General features: G+C 37.7%; 1 protein-coding gene across 4 annotated transcripts in view; it reads right to left on the minus strand.

The window, feature by feature from the left end:
* Positions 1-801: 801 nt before the first annotated feature.
* Positions 802-22,121, minus strand: part of LOC117982359 (GATA-binding factor C-like) — a 152,914-nt gene continuing 131,594 nt past the window's right edge. For all 4 annotated transcript variants that reach the window (XM_069498948.1, XM_069498947.1, XM_069498946.1 and 1 more), the window contains 3 exons: positions 4,563-4,776; positions 3,871-4,010; positions 802-2,507 (listed from right to left, as the gene is read on the minus strand). In XM_069498948.1, the coding sequence (XP_069355049.1) occupies positions 2,481-2,507; positions 3,871-4,010; positions 4,563-4,776 (381 nt within the window). In that variant the 3' untranslated portion in view covers positions 802-2,480. The remainder of the gene's footprint in view (positions 2,508-3,870; positions 4,011-4,562; positions 4,777-22,121) is intronic.

Here is a 22,121-nt window from a genome sequence, read left to right on the forward strand (position 1 = left end):
ACGGTTATATAGTCTAAAAATTCGTAGACGAGCATGAAATTTAAAATCAATTTTTGGCAAAAAAAAATCGTAGGGATTAAAAAATTTATAGAGCAACTTTTAAAGATACCTTAATCCTCTTTCTTTCTATACCTTACTCCCTCTATTTTCTTACAGCTGGCCACGTTAACCGCGTCATCCGCCGAAGCGAAAAAGCTTACAAACTAGCAAAATCCACCGACTTAAAAAGATCAATCGCAAACATTAATTGTGTACAACAATGTCACCCTTAAAATCCGGACCGCAAATAAAACCAACATATTTTATTAAGTAAGGCCTATCGTCGGGAACGTTTTATAGGTACATTATCCGGTGCCCTTTCTTCTGAAATGCGATTAAAATTGAATAGGTCCGTATGTCGCAGGCAGCCCCGTTGCGCGACAATCACACGGCCGGTTGCATTTTCAATTTGCCGGGAGATAAGTGCCAGTTTTGGACATTTTTCTGCGGAATGGTGGAATTGATCCGGTGACTTATGGCCAACGTAAGACGGCGGACGGTCAATTGAATCGGTTTCTAATTTAATTCTGTCTACATTGAAAATGTATGCGATGGATTTTGGGGATCTATTTGACGCAGCTTCGTCCGCGTCTCCTATCTTTATAAAAGGAAGTTCATCTCTCATTTCACTGTGCTTTTCATATTTTTAATGTTAGGTATATTGTAACATTGAAAGGAAAAATTACTGTGCAATATTTACCTTAGGTAAGTAAAGATACTTGAGTTAATGGTAAACTTTTATTATTAAAATAAAAAGTCGTATTGAAATATCAATAAGTATTGATAATTTATTCGCAATTTTATTTAAAATACACAACTTCACAATGTTTTGTTTTAAAAACTAAAAACTTTAGGTACGGGATATCGTTACAGGCTGTTCTGCGGTGATCGCTAATTTACATTTTATTATTTTGACAGTTTTATTTTCTAAGGTCATTTACATTTTTTTTATTTACATACTTTTGAGTTCGGAAACATTGTTTTTGAGAAACTAATTTTAATTTTCTTTTTGCTTAAATCAACGCTCTTAAAAACAATGTTTCGTAATAAATTTATGGCCACACAATATTATCTTAATTTTATGAAGGTACCGTTATGCAAAATATTACTGTAAAAATGAATAAAAACAACATGAATTTACAAAAGATTGAATTAACCCAATTTTGTGACCTATTATTGAATTAAATAAGAAAATTGCGGTTGATATCACCACGGATACCAGTCCTCCATACTGATAATATTTTTACCGTAAAGTTATTTACAACTCGCATGTATTACAACTATTTATATAAATTACTATTGCATTTTAATAAGACTACACGAATCGAATTTACAAAAGAAATATCTGGAATATTTTTTTGAACACATCACAATTCCTATAGCGAACTGAACAGTTCAAAATTAAATACAATAACACAATAATAAAAACAATCTATACAGGAACGGAATATAACTTAATAAGATATTATTTACAAAATACATAAATTGTTTACGAACAGTACCTACTTAATTTATTTATATAAATCATCTAAGCGGACATAGTAACCGACCTTAACTATATTATAATACTGTACAATTTCGCTAGTTACTTTATCTTGTAAAATGATCCTAGAATCAAATCACACTGAACTATTCAATTGAAACTAATTTTCTGAACTCGAATATATTCTTACAAAACGAGTAGATGCTTTAAGTCTAAGTTAATGGTACTCAAGCATTTTCTGGACTCTGATTAAGTACTACAATCAAATCGTATTTTTCTCTTATGAGCTAGGTAGGTACCTCAATATATAGCAAAATGCAATATCTTACAACAGCAGTTGCAGTCAAAATGTTTGGTATTATCAGACTCCAGAATTTTATTAATTTGACAGAATTTGACAGTTCAGTGTAATACGATGCATAGATTTTAATACTTGTAGGGAACAATATGACGGAATATAAAAGCCATTCACTGGGAACCACATTGGTATTTAGGTATTTTCGTATCAGATATGTTCTTCAATTCAAATGTTGAAATGTGCGTTTGTATAGCGTTACAAACATCAATTCTGTCCAACAGTCTTATAAATTAGTGTGACGTGTCAAAGTACGTGTAGGTAATTAACACTTTTAATGAAAAACGTTATATGACGTCCATGACGAAATAGGTATATTGCGCACCTTTGCTTTCAACGAAAATATTACTAATTTAAATTTCGACGTGTCAAATGCGTTACAATTTACACGTTTGAAATCATAACAGTAATATTATTGCCTAATCAAAAACACGTCATAAATCGTTTCGCTTTAAAAGCATTGTTACGTTTCTGTTTAATTACTACAAGTGAAATCACAGTATCTATTTTTGTGATGCCTTTGTTTAGGGTCGCTCCGTCCGAGGGACTTTATGCCTACATAATCACCGACATACCAAGTTATGTTCTTGTTTGGTTGACTTATCACGTATACTCACTCCTCCAGCCGGTCTGAAAAGAAAAACATCTTTTAAAATCTAGCAAGTTGAGATATAAGGACTACGTAAAGTAACCTTAGGGCTTATCTTTAACAACGATCTGATCTGATAGTAAAAGTTAAGTTGCAAAAAGTGAATATAAAAAGATTCAACAAAGAGTTAATAGTTGTTTGTACAAATACAAACGGTAGGGTAAAGAATAACAGATGAAAAGTTAAAGATGTGCCATAAAACCGTAAAATTCAATGCGTAATTTGGTGTAGGTCTAGGTAATTTCGTAATCATCACTATTCAATCTCTCATTAACTATGATTTATTTCATAATATCAATATTAATATTAATTAATTAAGACTACATCAAGTATCAAGACATATCGAATAGTGTAGTTCAGAATAATATTGGATACATTCACTAATTCTTAATGATCTAGTGATCTTAGGCATATCTCTAATTTAGCTGTAAGTAATTTTTTTTATTTTATTCAGATACAAGTTAGCCCTTGACTGCAATCCCACTTGGTGGTAAGTGATGATGCAGTCTAAGATGATAGCGGGCTAACCTGGAAGGGGTATGGCAGTTTTTATTAAACCCATACCCCTTTGGTTTCTACACGGCATCGTACCGGAACGCTAAATCGCTTGGCGGCACGGCTTTGCCGGTAGGGTGGTAACTAGCCACGGCCGAAGCCTCCCAACAGACCAGACCAGAAATTTAGAAATTATAAAATTCCAAACCCCAGCCAGGAATCGAACCCGGGACCTCCCACTATTAAGACCACAGCGCTCACCACTGCGCCAGGGAGGTCGTCGCTGTGGTTCCAATATACGGATGGTCTCGAGCGAATCGCCTCACTAGGAGTAGGATTCAAGTAGTATACGATCTGTGCTGCCATCTTTTTTTTTTGATTTTCAAAAACTGACATTTCTTAAAAGAAAGGTAATACCAAAGTTTTTAGTTTAACCTTACGTAGTAAACTTATTTAGAAACATCAGTTTTTCTGGAAAAGACCTTCCTTTTCCAGTATGGCGAAACTTGCTCATGTAATAATAATATGATCGTCAATCTCTTGTAACTATAGAGTCTAAAAAAATTAGAATTTCATAGAATTTAGTTGCGAGAGGTGATGTTGAAGTTAAAGGTAAGGATGGTGATTTATATCCAACTGTGTTCATCAATGTCTTAAGACCATGATGACAACGACGACAAATTTAGGCAAGATTAGAATCGAACCATACCTAGAACTACTACACTACACTAACTAAGGTTAGTAGAGATGGTAGAAGGGTTCGATGGCGATTTTTGTCCAGTTGCGATCGTCAATTACTAAAAACTACGATGGTGACGACGGAGAATTTAGACAAAATTAGTATCTTACCATAGAATTTAGTTGCGCGAGGTGGTGGTGATGGTAGGGGTTGTGTGACGTGGGAGGAGGAGCGAACCCTTGGTGCGGCGCGCCGTACCAGTGTGACATATGTGCTGCCGCGGGATGGACTAAGCCTACTTGATGCTGACCTGTGGAAGAAGGAAAAACACTTGGTATATTAAAAAGAAGATCGTTCAAGAAGGGAAACTTAGGTCCAGTTTGTTAGTTATCAAGGGCACATTGTAGTTGTTTTAAAGAAGTAAACCATAACCAAAAGTACTTATAATATTTAATGACTAAAAAGCGGTGATTGCTATATGGATAAGAATATCGGTATCCTATTTTGGTGGTCCCGTGTACGATCCTGGTACCGCGAAACTTTTGGGAGTTAAGTGCGTTTTAAGCAATTAAATATCGTTTGATTTAACGATGACGGAAAACGTCGTGGGGAAGATTTCTTCATTATAGTTTTAAAGGTGTATGAGGACTGACATTCCGCACTTGGCCAGCGTGGTGGACTATGGAATAAACCCTTCTCATTCTGAGAGGAGGCATGGGCTCAGTAGTGGGCTCGCGATGGGTTGATCATGACTATGGCGATGGAATGATGCTAGTTGGTTATCTAATCGTAGGATGATAGCATATAGGTAAGACTAGAGAGTGAGATAATAGACTAGAGAGTAAGACATGCTAAAGCTTACCGAAGTCCATAGCAGAAGGGAACGCGGAGCCACCAAAGCCCTTGGTAGCATCGCCGAGGGGCTTGATCATGTCGCCCATGACCCCGCCCAAAGCAAGCGCACACGCACCGCCACCACCCATGCCCATGCCTCCCTTCTTCTTCTTACTTTTACTGCTCAGCTTGCGGTTCCGCGTCTGGATCCCTTCTTTCTTCATCGTTAAGGGCCGGTTCACCTGCGTAAAAGGAGACAAAATTTGGTAATAATTTTATCCACACAAAGAGTATGTGTTACTGATGAGGTTTTCTGCCGGCTCTTTTTAGTAGAAATTGCTTTCTGAACCGCGCGCTGGTAGGATTCTGACATAATATCCTAAATGGCAGTTGGCCGACATGAAATAAATACATAGTAAGTTCATTTTATTAATAATATGCTTTAACAGAATTATTAAGTCAAAATGTTTTTTAAAATTATAGGTAGGTATGCCAAGAGTTCCTCGGTTTTCAACAATTTCTTCTATAGAGCAATCGGTAGAGTTTATTTCTATTTAATGTTTAAAAGTTTAAAGAACTGACTATTAACCTGTGCTGATTGAACCAACACTTATCTATTAGAGACTTAAAACTATTAAAAATCTAATAATGACAATTATGCTTTATATATAGGTTTACGACAAAATTCATTAGTACGTTATTTGCCTGCGTATTACACAATTATTCACAGCCACTTTAATCTAAATTTATAAAAGGAAAAGGTGATTGACCGACTGATTGATCTACTTATCAACGCACAGCTCAAACTACTGGACAGATCGGGCTGAAATTTGGCATTTACATAGCTGTTATAAGGCAGGTATCCGCTAAGAAAGGATTTTTGAAAATTCAACCCATAAAGGGGTGAAATAGGGGTTTGAAATGTGTGTAGTCCACGCGGACGAAGTTGCGAGCATAAGCTAGTATGTAACATCGAGTTCTGTTAGCACGAGGTTAACAATCGTAGCGGCTGACTCAGTTTAGCCAGCGCGTTCCCACTTTATTGCTATGACATGACATTAAAGCTGTATAAAAAACGTTAGCAAACTAATTTGGAATGCTAAGTAAGAAGTATAAAGGCGAGCCGAGACCATAAAATGGTATCACAATGGACTGTGTGCGAATATTTAGCTGTTTGGTGGTCGAAGCCGACATGCGTGAAGTGGACCTACGACGCATCCTAATTACTGCACCGATGCACTTTGTGACTACATTTGTTCACATTTGGTGGGAAACTTGCGTTGCGTCATCGTGCATTTTAATGCCGAAATGGCGAGAATTGTGATTATTATTAGCGCACAATGCATGACGTGCAGTTTTTTGTTTTATACCGCACTGATCAAGTTTTTTATTGGAGAATTTGGGTTAATAAATTATGATAACATTTTGCAGCAGTTTTTCTTGAACTCTAATCTAAAGTATATTCATCATCATCATCAACCCATAGCCAGGTTTGGCCATAGTCTACCACGCTGGCCAAGTGCTCATTGGCAGATTATATTGAGACCAAAGAAACAATTCAATAATTCATTTATTTTAATGATCTCCCTGGTGCAGTTGTGTGGTCCGATTTCCGGCAGGGGAAAACTAAATATCCCCTGTCAATTTACAATTTCTAAATCGTCTTTGATCTAATCTGGAAGGCTTCAGCCGAGCCTTGTTACTACCCTACCAGCAAAGACGTATTGCCGAGTGACATATCGTTTCGATACAATTCCGTGTAGAAACCGATTTGTACCCTTTCCAAGTTAGCCTTCTTCCATCAGCCTGCATCATCACATGCCACTACGGTCACACGGAGAAACGCAGTCACTTTGTCATCGAATTAAAAAACATATTTTTCGATCAGTTGGGTCAACGGTTTTAATTTTTATGCCTAATCCTGGTAACGTCGACATTTTTGAAGCACTCTCGTGTAGTCCGCCACAGGTTGAAATAGCAATCGGAGTATGAGGTGGGGGGACGCCTCCGCAATTGCCATCTTGACCGTTTGTGTACACGAAGTCAAGAGATGCGTAAACCCTGCACCAATATTTATTAGTCAGTGCCGTTACGCGTTATGGTATGTATCACTCATCATACATACAAGAGTACGAATTTGTCTTCACTTTTTAAGCTTTGCCTATCTGGAGGTTCATATCTTTGGTCTAACGCATACTTGGCTCCTTCTTCACTTTCATAAATAAAATACAATTACCTCGATTGTCGTCGTTGCAAGAGTTCACATGCACCTCGACTGCCGACGTTTTCTAGCGCGGTCCCGTTGAAAGCTTCGGACAATTTCATTGTTCCCGTGCGAAATGCACTTTCATATTTGTGCATTTCGCGGGTCAAGTATCTCGGTCACTTTCTGCATTGCATCGTTACTTCCAAGAAGCGTGCGTCACGACGGACGGACGGACGGACAATGAGTTATTCATCGCCTTCCGTGGAAGTTTGCGGCGGCATGTGGCCTCAACGCACGATTTCATTGCGCCGGGACGCTCAAGCGCATGACCTGATCTTGTTTGCGCTTTTGGTGTTAGCCAAGTACTTGGATGGCGCTATCATTTTATTTTTTTTACACGATTGTCATGCGATAGTCCAAAAAAAGGAGCGTAATGTTTTTCATGTAAGTAATCTCTTTATTCCACCATAACATCTAAATGCCTCAACAGATTTGGAATTGGGTATCGTTAGAATTCTTACATCATCCCAAGTGACACTGACAAAATTTTTTTTGAAAAAGAAATACTAATATAAGGTATGGCTACATTTTCTAAAAAAAATTACTTTCTAATTCGATTTCGCAGACAGTTGAACATGTCAACTGCATAGTTGCAGTCCTTGTGATAGAGCTCTTATTCATTATTTACCCATCTCATTAGAAACTCATTATTTTTAAAACATTTAGTTCTAGATCCTAACCTGTATTTAAACTTAACATCTATCTCACCTAGATAGAGGTTACGTTTACGACTCCGACATTAGCGTATGAATTGTCTTCCCGTTGCAACCCGCATCGTCCAGGCACGAAGGCTTCCCAATGACCTAATTACGTGCGCTAAATCTGCCGGCATGCGCGCTAATGCATTTTATATTGCTTCAATTGCACGCCGCGGTCGGCGACGTCGCGGTATGCGCCGCTATGTGTGGGCGATTCGTAGGATCGTATTAGGGACGTTGGGAATTAGCACGCACGTTTTACTCCAATTACCAGTTTGAATGACCTTCCATAACACTAAAAATCTGATTTTACCCGACGACCTCTATACTACGCAGACTACGCACTAGACGTCTCATTTCGAACATTTTTGAGCTGAGAAATCTCAAGGGTGGATGACTGGTTGGTTGGACTTTTGGAGTCACTGATTTCTGCGGTTAGTTTCGACGCTGGTGAATTTACTGTAGAAACTGTCGATCATCGAAGATCGATTATGATATTTTTGTATAATTTATTGTTGCTAAGAAGGTATGTGTATTTATTACCAACCAAAACATAAAAATTAAACTTAAAAATGGCGAAAATTGAAAACGTTTTCTGGTAGGTACCTACCTACCTACTGCTGAAAAATATAGTCAGTCCATAAATAATTAGATGTTCCCGATCTCAATTTCAAATTAATACAATTTAGGCATAGATCGGACTAAATATCATCAAATAAAAAATATACAAAAATCTCTTTTCACAAACGAAAAAATATGGGACTATTAGGTAGATACAGATAGGTTTTGAACCTAGACAAGCATTTATACATAACAGTTTAGTAAAAAAGGAAAACAAGATTCCACGAAACACACAATAACATAAAGCAGGAAAATGCAACCAAGTTCGCAATCGTCATAGCACGCAGTTTGCATGCGAATCAGTTCCTTTTAAGGGTTATAGTCTCATAAAGGAAGGCGTATCTCCTAAACGTAGCAGTACCTAGGTTGCTAGGTATCTGTACAACGCACAGTGAGTGGTCAGGTTAGCCAGTATGAAACTACTCTTCAATAGCACCTTAATTTTCATCATCATCATTATCCAACCTATGGACGTCCACTGCTGGACGTAGGTCTCTTGTAAAGACTACCACACGCCACAATCTTGCGCCGCCTGAATCCAGCGGCTTCCTGCTACTAGTTTGATGTCCATATCTAGTAGGAAGGCTTCAAACGCTGCGCCTTGACAAGCAAGGTCACCCTTCTAGCACCTTTAGATCCCAAACGTCTATCGGTTTTACAAACCACTTTTAGCGCTAACGTTTCCTATCCTCGGCCTTTCATATCCAATTGAGGATAACCATTTTTCGGATGTCAATGCTCCAACTGGCCGGTGGGTGCCGTACACTCCGCCTTACGTCGGTTCTCCGTGGACGTCCGTGAATGTCAGCGTGGCAGACTATGGCCTAAACCCTTTCCATTCTGTGAGAAGACTCGTTCTCAGTAGTGGGTCAACGATGTGGCAGTCGCCACAATTACACGCAAATGGCGTATCAATCAATCAATCAAGTAATCACGCGAAACAAAAACCCAAGAGGAAGCAATTCACAAGTAACCTGCCAGATGGCACCATGAGTTAGGTAAGTAGATGATGAACAATATGGAACTAGATGGCGCAATCGTCAATACGACGAAGTCCCGAACAAATATGCCGCTGACTTTACTCGCACTAACAGAGTTTGGTACAGTACACACAGCTCCCGTACAGGTATCATCATGATAATCATGATGATACCTGACACCTGTATGATGATGATGATGAATAATATTATGTTTTGCCCAAGTTTCTAACAGTGTGCAGCGGTTTTAAAAGTAGGTAGCTATAGGTACCTATATAACGTACAGTTAGTGCTTCTAAGGTCTCAAGACAGCCATGTTGCGTCGGAATTGCTTAATAACTGGCTATTATGTCAGGTTAATTACATTGTCGTTCCCACTGACGACGCGATCTACAGGAAGGCTCTTGTAACAATAAGGTTATAAAGCTCAGTGCACCATAATGCTTAATTAGAAAGCTACATGCAGAACTGAAGTTCGAATTTTTCAGTTGCGATGTTAATGTCCTTAACCGAATGAAGAACAGGAAAATCTTACAGTTTTCATTAGCATCTTGGAAGTTGCAACCGCTTTCACAAAATTTTGTGCCGCTTCTGTAGTTTTTCTACCACTGACAGTCACTCGAAAAATTCTCTTGGATCACAATATATGAATATGTTTGATTTAAATTAACGGCATACCTACTTATTCAATTCATTTTTCAGGTTTTGAATTCTATGTTTCATAATATTTTTAATTCTTTAGGTTTCCTTACGATGTTTTCCTTTTTAATTGCAGAAAATAATGTATATATTGATCTTTAGAATTAGATTTCAGCTTTGTAGAGCGTTGTCTCTGTCACTCATACCTATGTGACGTTTTCTCCGTCTCAACGACAGAGACAATGCTCTACAAAACCGCTATCTCTTTCTAAAGTTCGATATAAGATTATTTTCTGCTGCGTACTGTAGGTAGCTTGGATCTCGTGCACTCTACTAACTACCTACAATAACTTATGTAAAAATAAATATCTACTAAGTAACTATTTCTTCTAATCAATTACCTATTTCAAATGATCATTAAAATTAATACTTTAGGTTTCCTTACGATATTTTCCTTTTTAATTGCCTAAAAACCCGGCAGAAAATAATGTAATATTGATCTTTAGAATGAGATTTCAGCTTTGTAGAGCGTTGTCTCTGTCACTCATACCTATGTGACGTTTTGTCGGTCTCAACGACAGAGACAATGCTTTATAAAACCGCTATCTCTTTCTAAAGTTTTTTTTTATTTTTATAAAAGAATATTAGCCATATTAAATGACTAATATTCCCCTTTCCTCTCCAATTAAGCGTCAGGCTTGTGCTAGGAGCAGGTACGACAATAGTGCAACGGGCGGGATTTGAACCGTCGACCTTTCGGTTTTCAGTCCACTCCTATACCGGTTGAGCTATTGAGGCTCTAAGGTTCTACTGTACTGGTAGCTTGGATTGGACGTCGTACGTATCTACCTACAATAACTTCAATAAAAATAAATATCTACTAAGTAAGTATTTCTTCCAATCAATTACCTACTTCAAACGATTATTAGAATCTGTTTTCAGCGCGTACGCCCTGTCAAGTAAGACCATAGTAATTACGCAAAGAAATATCGTGGTCCTACGAGTAGGTACCTACGCCTGCGAATCCGTTCACTAACGATATACGCACTTTGCATGCAACATTCCGCCTCCTTTGTGCGACCGACCCAAACATTTACACAATTATAGTGTTTATTTCTTTAGTCATAAGGACAAAATGTGTGCGCACGTAAACTACTTAATAGGGCAGATTATAATATGAAACATGTAACCATTTTGATATCAATGGGAAAAGCAATTATGTTTAAGTCTATATATTTTCATAGGTAAAATGATTGTTAACTCTACTTACTAGTTACTATACTTGTAACTAGTTACTAGCGAGGAAAGCTAAAGTTTTCAATTGTCTACCAGTCTGTTTCAGCGCTTTTTAGATATTTTGCTATTTTAGTTAAGTACCTACCTATCCTAACCTAATGAAAGTACAATAGGTCTGTACGTCAGCGTATTGTCCACTGTCCACTGTTTCTTCTAGTACACTGAAAATGTAGATATAAGTTCCTTTTATCTTAACGTCTCTTTCTAGTAGGTAGGTATACCTAAAAAATTTAAGGTAACCTTAGACCTAATATGGTGTCGTAATCTTTCAATCACTTCTGCTTGCATAGAATCGATCTACCTCAACAGCGAATTATTTCCTTGCTTTATAAACTAAAACCTTCCTTCAAATATACTTAATACGAGTCCATTCATTTGAGTGCTATGATGCCACAAACAGACAAACAAATGCCACATACAGACAGACATGTGCCTCAAGCAGCGAGCTTGTAACAACCCTATTTACATCGAGTTTTAAACAAAAGAAATGCATTAAAATATTGTGCTGCTATTTATAATAACTCTATAAAACTGACCTCTAGCATAGAAATGTAGGTTAACCTTTAATGTAGCCGTGTTGATATGGTTATACTTAGCAATAATAGCCGGTAAAGCATAGAATAACACGAGATTGAAAGGATTAATACTGCAAGGCGGAGGATAAAGCGCATGTAGGTGAATGTGGCTTGCACATGCGATCGCCCTTATGGCGTGCTAGCATGACTTTGCTTTGTAATTGTTTACCGACTTTCTTCATGAAGTAATTTTCTTTTCATTGATGACAAGTTAGTCTTAGATTGCACATGGTTCAAGTTCAATATGGACGTAGGCTCAGTTACCATACCTACATACTGGTATACCATACTCTGTCTGTCACTGTCATAATTATAACTTCTCTAAATTTAGTTCTCAACGACTTTCGTGGTCCCATACTATAAATGGCTCGAACAGCTCTTTTCTATTTTATGTAATACTATTTTATTGAATACTAGCTGCCCCGGCGAACTTCGTACCGCCTAACAGTCGATTAAATTGTTTTAAATTTTTCTCTCCGTAAGAACCATCCTCGTACTTCAAGGAATATTATAAAAAAGAATTAGCGAAATCGGTTCAGTGGTTCTCGAGATTTGCGATGAGCAACACATTTAGTGATTCATTTTTATATTATAGAAGATTTAATTTATGTAAATATAGCTAATGCTGACGACTCTGTCCGCGTAGATCTAGGCCTTCTCTCTAGGATCTAGATCTTTGATTTTCCAGGATAAAATTCTGTGCCAAATTTCTTGAACATCGGTGTAGAGTTTGAACCGTAAAACGGTCACAGAGAAACAAACAGACATACTTTCACATAATATTATGATATTATAGGACCTATGGAGTTATCTTTCTTGCTCACGCATTTCTATGTATTTCATTGGTAGGTATGTGGTGGAAAACAATCCATAATTATCACTTACTGTTCAATTCTGTAATGCGTAACGCGAGCATGCTTTCGAAACGTAAAAATTGAGCAATACCACCACCCACATAGTTAGCTACACATAAAAATATTTCTGACTCGTTATGTTTTGCGGTGCGTGTGAATAATTACGTTAGGTTTCTAGCTCGGCTATCTGGCCCCATCTACGCAGCCACCATAAAGGCCTAGACAGACCCGGTGCGCGACGGTAGCGTATTCAACGCAGCTCTTAAAAGTTAAGGTAAGTTCTAATAAATAGGAACTGCATAAAGGCCGAAAGAAACTTAGGACATAATTGTAGGCTCAATAATAGGACACTGGGGCCGATTCTCTAGTACACAATCTCTAAACTAAACTAAATTAACAGGTCTAAATCTAATGCTATCCTTTTCCGCAAGCAACATAATGAAAGGGATAGCAATAAATTTAGACGTGCCATTTTAGTTTAGTTTAGAGATTGTGTACAACGGAATTAGCCACACTGTTCGTTAAACAGTACGCTTAGTATAAGATTTTACTTCTCAGCAACGTTGCTAGTATTTGAGAGTCGATACACTTTGGCTTTACGTAAAATGCCCTTAACCACCTTGTTTTAATGCTCAAGTTTGTACATATATTTACAACAGCGCTCCAAGCGGAAACGTTGCGAAATTAAACCAATGGTACTGAATTTTTGACTTTAAATCAAGAAGCTTTAGGTCCATTTTAATTTGACGTTATTTTGTTTCGACTGTCGAATACTATCAAAATTGGTGAGAAGTAAAATCTCATACTTAGGGCACAGGCACTTCTTCGTTCTAGTTATAACCAAAAGTCCTGTATACAGAGCATAGTACCTACATGGAGAGTGACGAGACAGCGGAACACGTACTGCTCAAATGCAGCGGTATTTCTGCCTAACGAGAAGCCTACATTGGTTCCCCAGCAACACTTCCCAAAGTCCTCGTTTACCTGGGTGACCTGCTAGGATTTTGGAGTGAGCTCGGCTGGCTGGGAGCCTCACGTACAACCGACGGCTAATTCTAACGAAACCCAGGAAGAAAAAGAAGAAGAACAAAGACACCGCAGACGCTGCGCGCTGAGACGAAAAAAGATATTAAAATTGACAATTCTGTACCTACCACCGATTTTAATTTCAAAATCCGTCACACCACAAATCTACATGTATGAAAGATGATATTAAAAACAAGGCTATTAAAGTTCATTTTATTTTGAAGCTAGGGTGTTTCGACGCTCGAATCCATGAACGTTAGAAATATGTAATTTCTCATACTAAGCAATCATTCTCACACTGAAGGAAGGCTTTCACACTTTCAACGTAAGATGTAAAACTCTATACCTACTAAACCTAAGTCCCCTGTAGTAGGTACAAATTGTACACTCGATCAGTGTGGTGTCCTGCCGTGCCGCTGCTGGCGTCACGCGTCGCTGCCATTGCGTCGTGTCTATCTAATCCGTATAACCGCAGAAATGGGAAAATAACAGGCTCACACGTACAATGCCATGGAAAATGCGCACGGTACACGTAGTAATTTTTCCGACAGCCAGGGAGCTTTGTGTTCGCGTTGGTATAATTAAAGCAGATTTACGTACGTTTACCTACCTACCTAGCCTACACCTATCTACCTAGCTGGGAAAATGAAATCAACATTTCTGACGACCTCTATGGCGCAGTGGTAAGCGCTGTGGTCTTATTAGTGGGAGGCCCCGGGTTCGATTCCTGGCAGGGATTTGGAATTTTATAATTTCTAAATTTCTGGTCTGGTCTGGCTAGTTACCTACCGGCAAAGCCGTGCCGCCAAGCGATTTAGCGTTCCGGTACGATGCCGTGTAGAAACCAAAGGTGTATGGGTTTAATAAAAACTGCCATACTCTTTCCAGGTTAGCCCGCGCCCACCTTAGACTGCATCGTCACTTACCATCAGGTGACATTGCAGTCAAGGGCTAACTTGTATCTGAATAAAAAATTAAAAAAAAAACACATCATACATACATGCACCTAGGATCTCAAACGACTTTTACGTACCAAATTTATTTTCCGAGCAACTAAAAAATAACGGTGACTCAAAGTTCGCACTAAAAAAGTTTTTGTAATAATTATTTTTCCTTCTATTGTTCTAGCGAGAAAGCTATACTGACAAATCGAGTGATGACGACGTAGCCAGAAAAACTGTGATTCACGTTAAAAAAAATCCCAAACCGCAATAACAGGTAGGTACGCGAGGTCGAACCCTCTGACACGATGAAAGCAGTTACCGCATCCAAAACCAAAAGAAAAACAAGGGACTATACCAAATAATTAATACATTTTCGGTCAATTACTCGTAGGTACAACTTAATAGAGTTCGAAAGAATATTGCTTTTAAAACACCACGAAAAAAAGACTAAAATTCCTTCTTTTAATTCGCTCGCCAATTGAACGATCATGAAACAAAATTCGGTACTGTTCCAAATGGCCCAATTGCAATAAAACCAGAACAAAATGGAATGCAACGGCCACGCAGCGAGAGAAATTGTACAAACCCCGGTTAGCTGTAAATCAATCGATAAGGATCAGATAAATTAGACAGCCGTACCGCACGACAAACCTTAAGAATTAGCAACCAATTACACAACAAAAAAAAATGTACACTGTTCAGTGTACAGCTATTATCAGGCAAAAACTGCCTTAAATGGCTCTATTGAAACCGCATTGAAACCGATCGCTGTTGCGTGCCGCTTTTGTTTTTGTGCGAGTAATCGCCTATCGCTGTCAATATTTACCTAAACAACGATGGCAATTACTTTTGTGTAAGTATAAAGAACACTACTCAATTTTGTAAAGCAGATAAAACTGTGTAACCGACTAATGGTACATTTTTGATTAGGCTAGACGCTTATTAGCTACTTTCGCCTGAGCAAATGCTTTTTCAGCAGGTGAAACGTTTGATTTATGGCAGCTTTGGCATCCGTCGAACGCTTAGGCTCCCGAAAGCGTTCGAGTATTTTTAGCTGTCTTAGTTAGTCTTAGAGTTTTTTTTATTCTGATATGCTCCTTTGGTTTCTACACGGCATCGTACTGGAACGCTAAATTGCTTTGCCGGTAGGGTGGTAACTAGCCACGGCCGAAGACTCCCACCAGTCTAGACCAGAAATTAGAAAATCATTAAATTCCAAACCCCTGCCGGGAATCAAACCCGGGACCTCCCACTAACAAAAACACAGCGCTTACCACTGTACCAGGGAGGTTGCCAGAGTCCCCGCTTACTAGGCAGCCTGGCTGTGACTGCCTGGCTGCGGTAGCCAATCTTTTAAGGGCAGCTTGAGCTACTTATTTTGATGCCATGGCTGCTAGTAGATGATGTACCTATGTACCTTCCTACACGCAATCGTAAATATTTGTTGTTGGAATATCTACTGCAAGTATCTATCTACGCCTTCTTTTAAAAAACAATAATACATTATGTACCTACCTACTTACACATTATCTTTATCATAACTATTTTAATTTAGTATTTGCATACAAGAATGTAAAAATTCCTTATCTATATTGAAAGAAAGTTACCTACTATCTTATGGGTAAATCAGAAAGTTCTGTAGACAATAATCTAATAACCTATCTCTATGGGGTAAATGCTCAAATCAAACCCTTTTTATTAGCATATTATAGGTAAGTAGATATTATATACATTTAATTCTCCTGTCTTCTGTTTTGTAATCATCAACGTCGCGTGCGTCTTTTTATCGAACGACATGTCAAGTTATAATAACCGTAACAAAAGCCTTGGAAATACCTATATCAAGTTACAATAGATATCAATCGTGTGAAAATCAAATACTTTATAAATCGCAAAACATAATAGAGTCGCTTACACGCCCATAAGGCTGCCTTCTTGTATACAATCAGCTGAGATAAAGATGTTAATGACAATTTATAACCGCAACTATAATACCCTTTTTTTCTAACTCACTAAGTGAACCGTTCACTGATTACGTCGTAACTATTACCTAACAAAAGATTGCTTGAGATTTGAGATACTGCACCTTCAGTTTCTTTTCACGTCTGAAAATTACTGTAACTACCTTCTTCGTGGTTATATTTATTGTTATTACGTTTCTTCCGGAAGTAACGAGTTTCTCTACCCTTAGAAAAACTTGTAACTTCCGGAAGAGACGTGAAGGATACCGATATCCTACTTTTTTTATAAAATTCACTAGAAAATAAAAATAAGTCATTCAATTTTAAGAAACTGACAATGAAATCGGTGGAGATAACAACTTTTAGATATTATATAGTAATATTAGTGGCCATTGACCATTGGCCCCACGTCATATCAGGCAGCATCAAGACTGGGAGCCGCAGTATGCCTCCCTTATCGCGAGTTACAATTTTGTTCCGTTGTCTATGGAGACCCTGGGACTTGGAGTCTTACTGCAAATTTTTTTTATGACAAATTTCTTTAGTCATAGAAAAAATTTAGCCTCATCTGGTGACGGAAGGACTGGTTCAATTTTTGCGCAACGGATCAGTTTAGCTGTCTAGTGCCGAAATGCAGCCAGTAAGTATTCTTGGCACCATTCCACGCGGGCATGATTTGTATAGTAATTAGATAAGATTATAGCTTTAAATTCTATTGTAATAGGTATATTAGTGTAGACCTATAGATAAAGAAAGTTAGTCTTGGAAAGGACTTCGTAGCACTAAGTAAATTATAGTAGACAGGTATATAGATAGGTAGACTCACACACATCACTCGAATGTTTGTTTCATCAACCCCACCAAAAATTCTCGGAACTAAACAGCATGGAAAAAAGTACGCATTTCGTAAAAAAAGCATCCCGCCATCTGATCCAATCAGCCTCGTGTCGAAAGCAGCAATTAAAGGGCGAAATGGTCTCGAGGTCGGGAGAAATGTGGCGAGCAGACAAATAAACGAATGGTCGCAATTGGCCGCGACGACACCGGTGGCCACACGCAACTCGTACGCGGAATCCACTGGCTTCTAAGACTTGGGGATATCAGGATCTTTTTCGTGTCAATGGAGTCATACAGTAAGTTATCCGAAACGAAATCTTGTACACCACTAATTCTATTAAAAGCACAGCTAAACAAACAACAACAGCATTTACACCGTACATTGGAAGAGACCTGCAGATTTCCCCCACCGTTAAACCAAGTGATATACCTACATAAAACGGACATAACTCTGAAAAATTAGAGGTGCGTGCCCGGAAACGAACAACTATAGGCTTAAGTTGATTAGTATTTTGACATCAGTTACATCAGTTTAGTAGAATCTTAATATTAGAAAACCTGAGTAGGTATAGGTTCACCAAAATGCGAAAATCTTACGTCCTATTGTTTGTAATGGACCGCTTATTTTAAAATTTTCATCCAAGAATTTATTTGTAGAAGTAACTTTTTGGGATTCCGTAGGTATCTTCAGAGAAAAGGGAACTCTTATAGGATCACTTCATTGTCTGTCTGTCTGCATGTCAAGACAGGTCAAGGGAATCATAATCTATAGGGTATTACTTCCCGTTGCCCTAGAATTATATTATAATTTGGCAGTTAGCACACAGCACAAGTAAAAGGAAAAATCCTAAAATCGTGACTTTGAAGTCTCATCACAAAAAAGTGTTATTTCTTGTACGATGGTACGGAACCCATCGTGTGTGAGTCCAACTCGCACTTGCCTTTTTTCACAAAAAGCAGTGGCGCCGCGGTTAACTTCCAGCTGCGAAAGAGTGGCGCGTGAATGAGATCCAACCAACTGTAAACGGAAAGGGTTCGGGAATTTTTAAGGGCTGGCTTCACTTTGCTTATTGCCTACTGACTGACTTAAAAAAGTTGAGTTTTCGTTGTGTTTGAATAACTGGAGATAATTATTGTAGCTCGTTAGTAACAGTTAGTGCTGGGGACATGAAAAGAGCCTCCCTGCGTGGTGCTTAGTTTTATACCGATCACAAGCACCCGGCGTCTCTGGAAGCAGCCACTACACAAACAGATAAGTAGGCTTACTAATCTTTTCACCACGATCGATGGCTACCTTTAAGACCTAGCTATCGTAGTTGCGGCTTTTTGGGCCCGTTTTTGAGGTGACCGTCGAATCGAGAAGAAGAAGAAGAAGAACAATTAGTAACTATTTTTAAATGCCTAAATATCAAAAATTACGGAATCGGCATGATTCAAACCTTCATGTTCTGTATTCTGAGACCTTCCGTCTCTCTGGGTAGGTATCACCCCGAACGCCTTTAACCGCTTATAGGCTTTGGTCCTTTTATCCTTACCGAAATTTCTAAATCTCATGTTCTGATTATGAAATAATTAAATATTACCTACATTTAGATATTTTCTATGATTTCTTTTAATTAAAGTTAGTTTAAATAACCATTTAGTTTACATCGATTGTTTGCACATTTTAATGCTAAGAATCTCTGTCTAAACTATAGACGGAAAATAACAATGGCTACTTTTTATCCCGGAAAATCAAAGAGTTCCCACGGGATTTTTAAAATCCTAAATCCTTACGGACGAACTCGCGGACAAGTAAATTAATAAGTAAATAATACTTACAACGAGAAATCCATCCCTAACTCTTGCCTTCACATATCGTTTAAAAGTTCAAAAAACATACACATAATATTTTGCGTGGTTCAATGAAGAGACGGCTCTCTCAGTGTTGTCAGAAAATTAGTTCCGCGTTGTTAGCGTGGCAATCGAGCGGGCGGCGCCTGCGCAACGTATCTTGGTACTTGTAAAGTTATACCTATCAATATCTTAGTTTTGAATTCCTTAAAGATAAACAGCTATTTGGATACAATCTATGGTTACTCATCGGCTCGGCTTTTGTAAAATGGCGAAGGTCTGGCACTCACTGGCTCCCTCTCCATAAGATATTTTATAGGACGATATAGTACGCGATAGGTCGAGATGGCAATCGGGGAGTGAACGCCACGCACACCCGCACAGCCCCCGCGCTAAGCCAGTGCGGGTGTGCGGGGCATCCCCTCGCCTCATAACCCGATTGCCATCTTAACCTGTCGCGGACAGCAGAACTTCACTATGAGAAAATCTAATATAGGTAATACTAAAACTGCAGAATGATTCATAAATAGGCGGTAAAAATAAGTACGTACTTTATCTTCAAAATGAGAATAGCTATCGTTAATTAAAATTATAATCACTTAAGTAGATTTTACGTTATCACGCAATGGCTTTAGCTACTTTACTTAGGTACCTACTTTGAGGTTTATTAATCTTACTATGTATGTGATTTATTTTATGATCGATCGATTACTAATTTTAACGTAATATGTCACTAAGATATCTAATAAAGGTTTTGATGACCTCTTATGCAACGACTCGAGTAGGTACCTACTCTCATCGTAACATCTTATAAGATACGGTAATACCCTAATAACTAAGACATTGGAAAGTAATTTGAGAAGTTCGATGTTCGATTCCGGGCACGCATCTCTAACTTTTCAGAGTTATGTGCATTTTAAACAATAAAATATTTTATTATTTTATATAATAATAAGCTTTAAAAAAACGTCGTGAAAAATGTGTAGATACACTTCAATTTTTCCTCTTGCAAAAATCCATAGTTAAATGATTCAAATGGACCTTGAACTTGAAACTTTCAATCAAAAAATTCTACCCCTAATTCACAAATAAAACTTTCAATCAAAAAATTCTACCACTAATTCAGAAATGAAACTTTCAATCAAAAAATTCTACCACTAATTCAGAAATGAAACTTTCAATCAAGAAATTCTACCACTAATTCAGAAATGAAATGTTCAATCAAAATATTCTACCACTAATTTAGAAATGAAACTTTCAATCAAAAAATTCTACCACTAATTCAGAATACAGGTTTTTTGTGAAGAAGCCGACAAAAACCGCGCTTTTACTTTAATATGACATTGATACTTTATTATAGCCGACAAATTATTTATGAACTGGGCTGTATTTTAGCACATAAATACTACCAAAGATGGACGATGCAAGTGTCGTTAATTGACAATTGGTTCAGTGATTGCAATAAGCAATATTTCATAATTAAGAATGTGCCTCGAGAGATGTCGACCGAGACCAGGACTTTGTATTACTTATGTGTGTTCTTGTGTGTGATTAAAATAAATACTCGCGGCAGTAGTCAGACAGCTGCTACTTCAGGGATAATTGAAAATACGATTTATATTCCCGCCAAATTTATCGACAACCTCGATTTTTACGCTCAGTGTGAGCTGTGGAGAGTCACATACCTATTTGTATTTTGGATTTCTCATATTTTTTGAATTGGCATCTTCTATTGTTTTAAATTATAGTAGTTAGCGACTTCTCCCAATTTAGGTACTAATATTCTAATGTGTATTGAGATTTTGATTAAAAATAATACCATTCCAAATTATCGACTTTTCCGGTGATTTTCTAAAAATATTGTCGCATTAAAAACCTTGTCCAATTATTATAAACACAACAAGAAAGAAATCAGCCAAATCGAGATGCCTATTGGTATACAAGGATTAGTGTTAACTTAAATGACGCCAAAATTTTGACGCTAACTACGTGTAGGTACTTTAAAAAAACATTTTTACAAAATAATAGAACAACCCAAAAAGGCATACCTTTACCTAATACTTAATAGTACCTATACCTGCCTACTTAAGATTATAGCAGTTACAATAAATTACCTTAAACCAGATTTTATGTTTACAATTCAGATAGCGGCTATCTTTAAAACAAAATTAAATGGTAATTTTATTATATTTTAAAATATAATGGCAGTTTTAATTGTTTTTTATCAAAATGTTAATTAGTTCTCACTATCGATAGGCACCGTCCGTATCGCGGGAACAACTCGTAAATTATCTTGATTTGTACTTAAATATTGCGACCGGCTTGCAACACTTTTAGGGTTCGGTACCTCATTATAGAAAGTAAATGGTCAAGTGCGTGTCAGAAGTCAGAACACGCAATAAGGTACAGTTCCGTAGCAATGTTAGTTGCTAAAAACTTTGGCGGCCGTTTTTCTTAAACGGTAGGTTAGAAACTTAACTCGAGGAATAAAAACATTTTTTTTTGTCTCATACTTGTCATGTTCAGGTGTTCTTGCAATTTGTCTTTAAAAATTTTAATTGCCTCTATGGCTCAAAGATTTCTAGCATGTGCAAGCTTACAGCTCTTATAGTTTATTTTTAAAATAGTTATGACATACAGACAGATGGATAGACGGATAGATGAACCGGACGAAACTATAAGGGTTACTTGTAAAACCATTTAAGGATCATGAATGATTAGGTTACACACCGTATACCCGCAAAGAGCGGTGCGGGTGAGGGCGAGTGACGTGCGGGTGTGCTAGGCGTCCCCCCGCCTCATACCCCGATTGCCATCTCAACCGGTCAAGGACTATACAATCTGGAAATTTGGCTAAAAGCCACAGAAGATATAATAGTACTAATCAAAGGTAGGTCTTGTGGTACAAGTCACATGAAACAGAAAATAAATAATTAATTTCCAAACCTGTGTTTGGAATAGGTGGATATGCAAAATAATTACATTAAGTACTAATGGTACGGATACGGGACCCTGTCAGAGCGCAAGTCCTTTGTCGCACTTGGTCGTCTTATTAATTAC

The sequence above is a fragment of the Maniola hyperantus genome, chromosome 5 (genome assembly GCF_902806685.2).
Source record: "Maniola hyperantus chromosome 5, iAphHyp1.2, whole genome shotgun sequence".
NCBI classification, from domain to species: domain Eukaryota; kingdom Metazoa; phylum Arthropoda; class Insecta; order Lepidoptera; family Nymphalidae; genus Maniola; species Maniola hyperantus.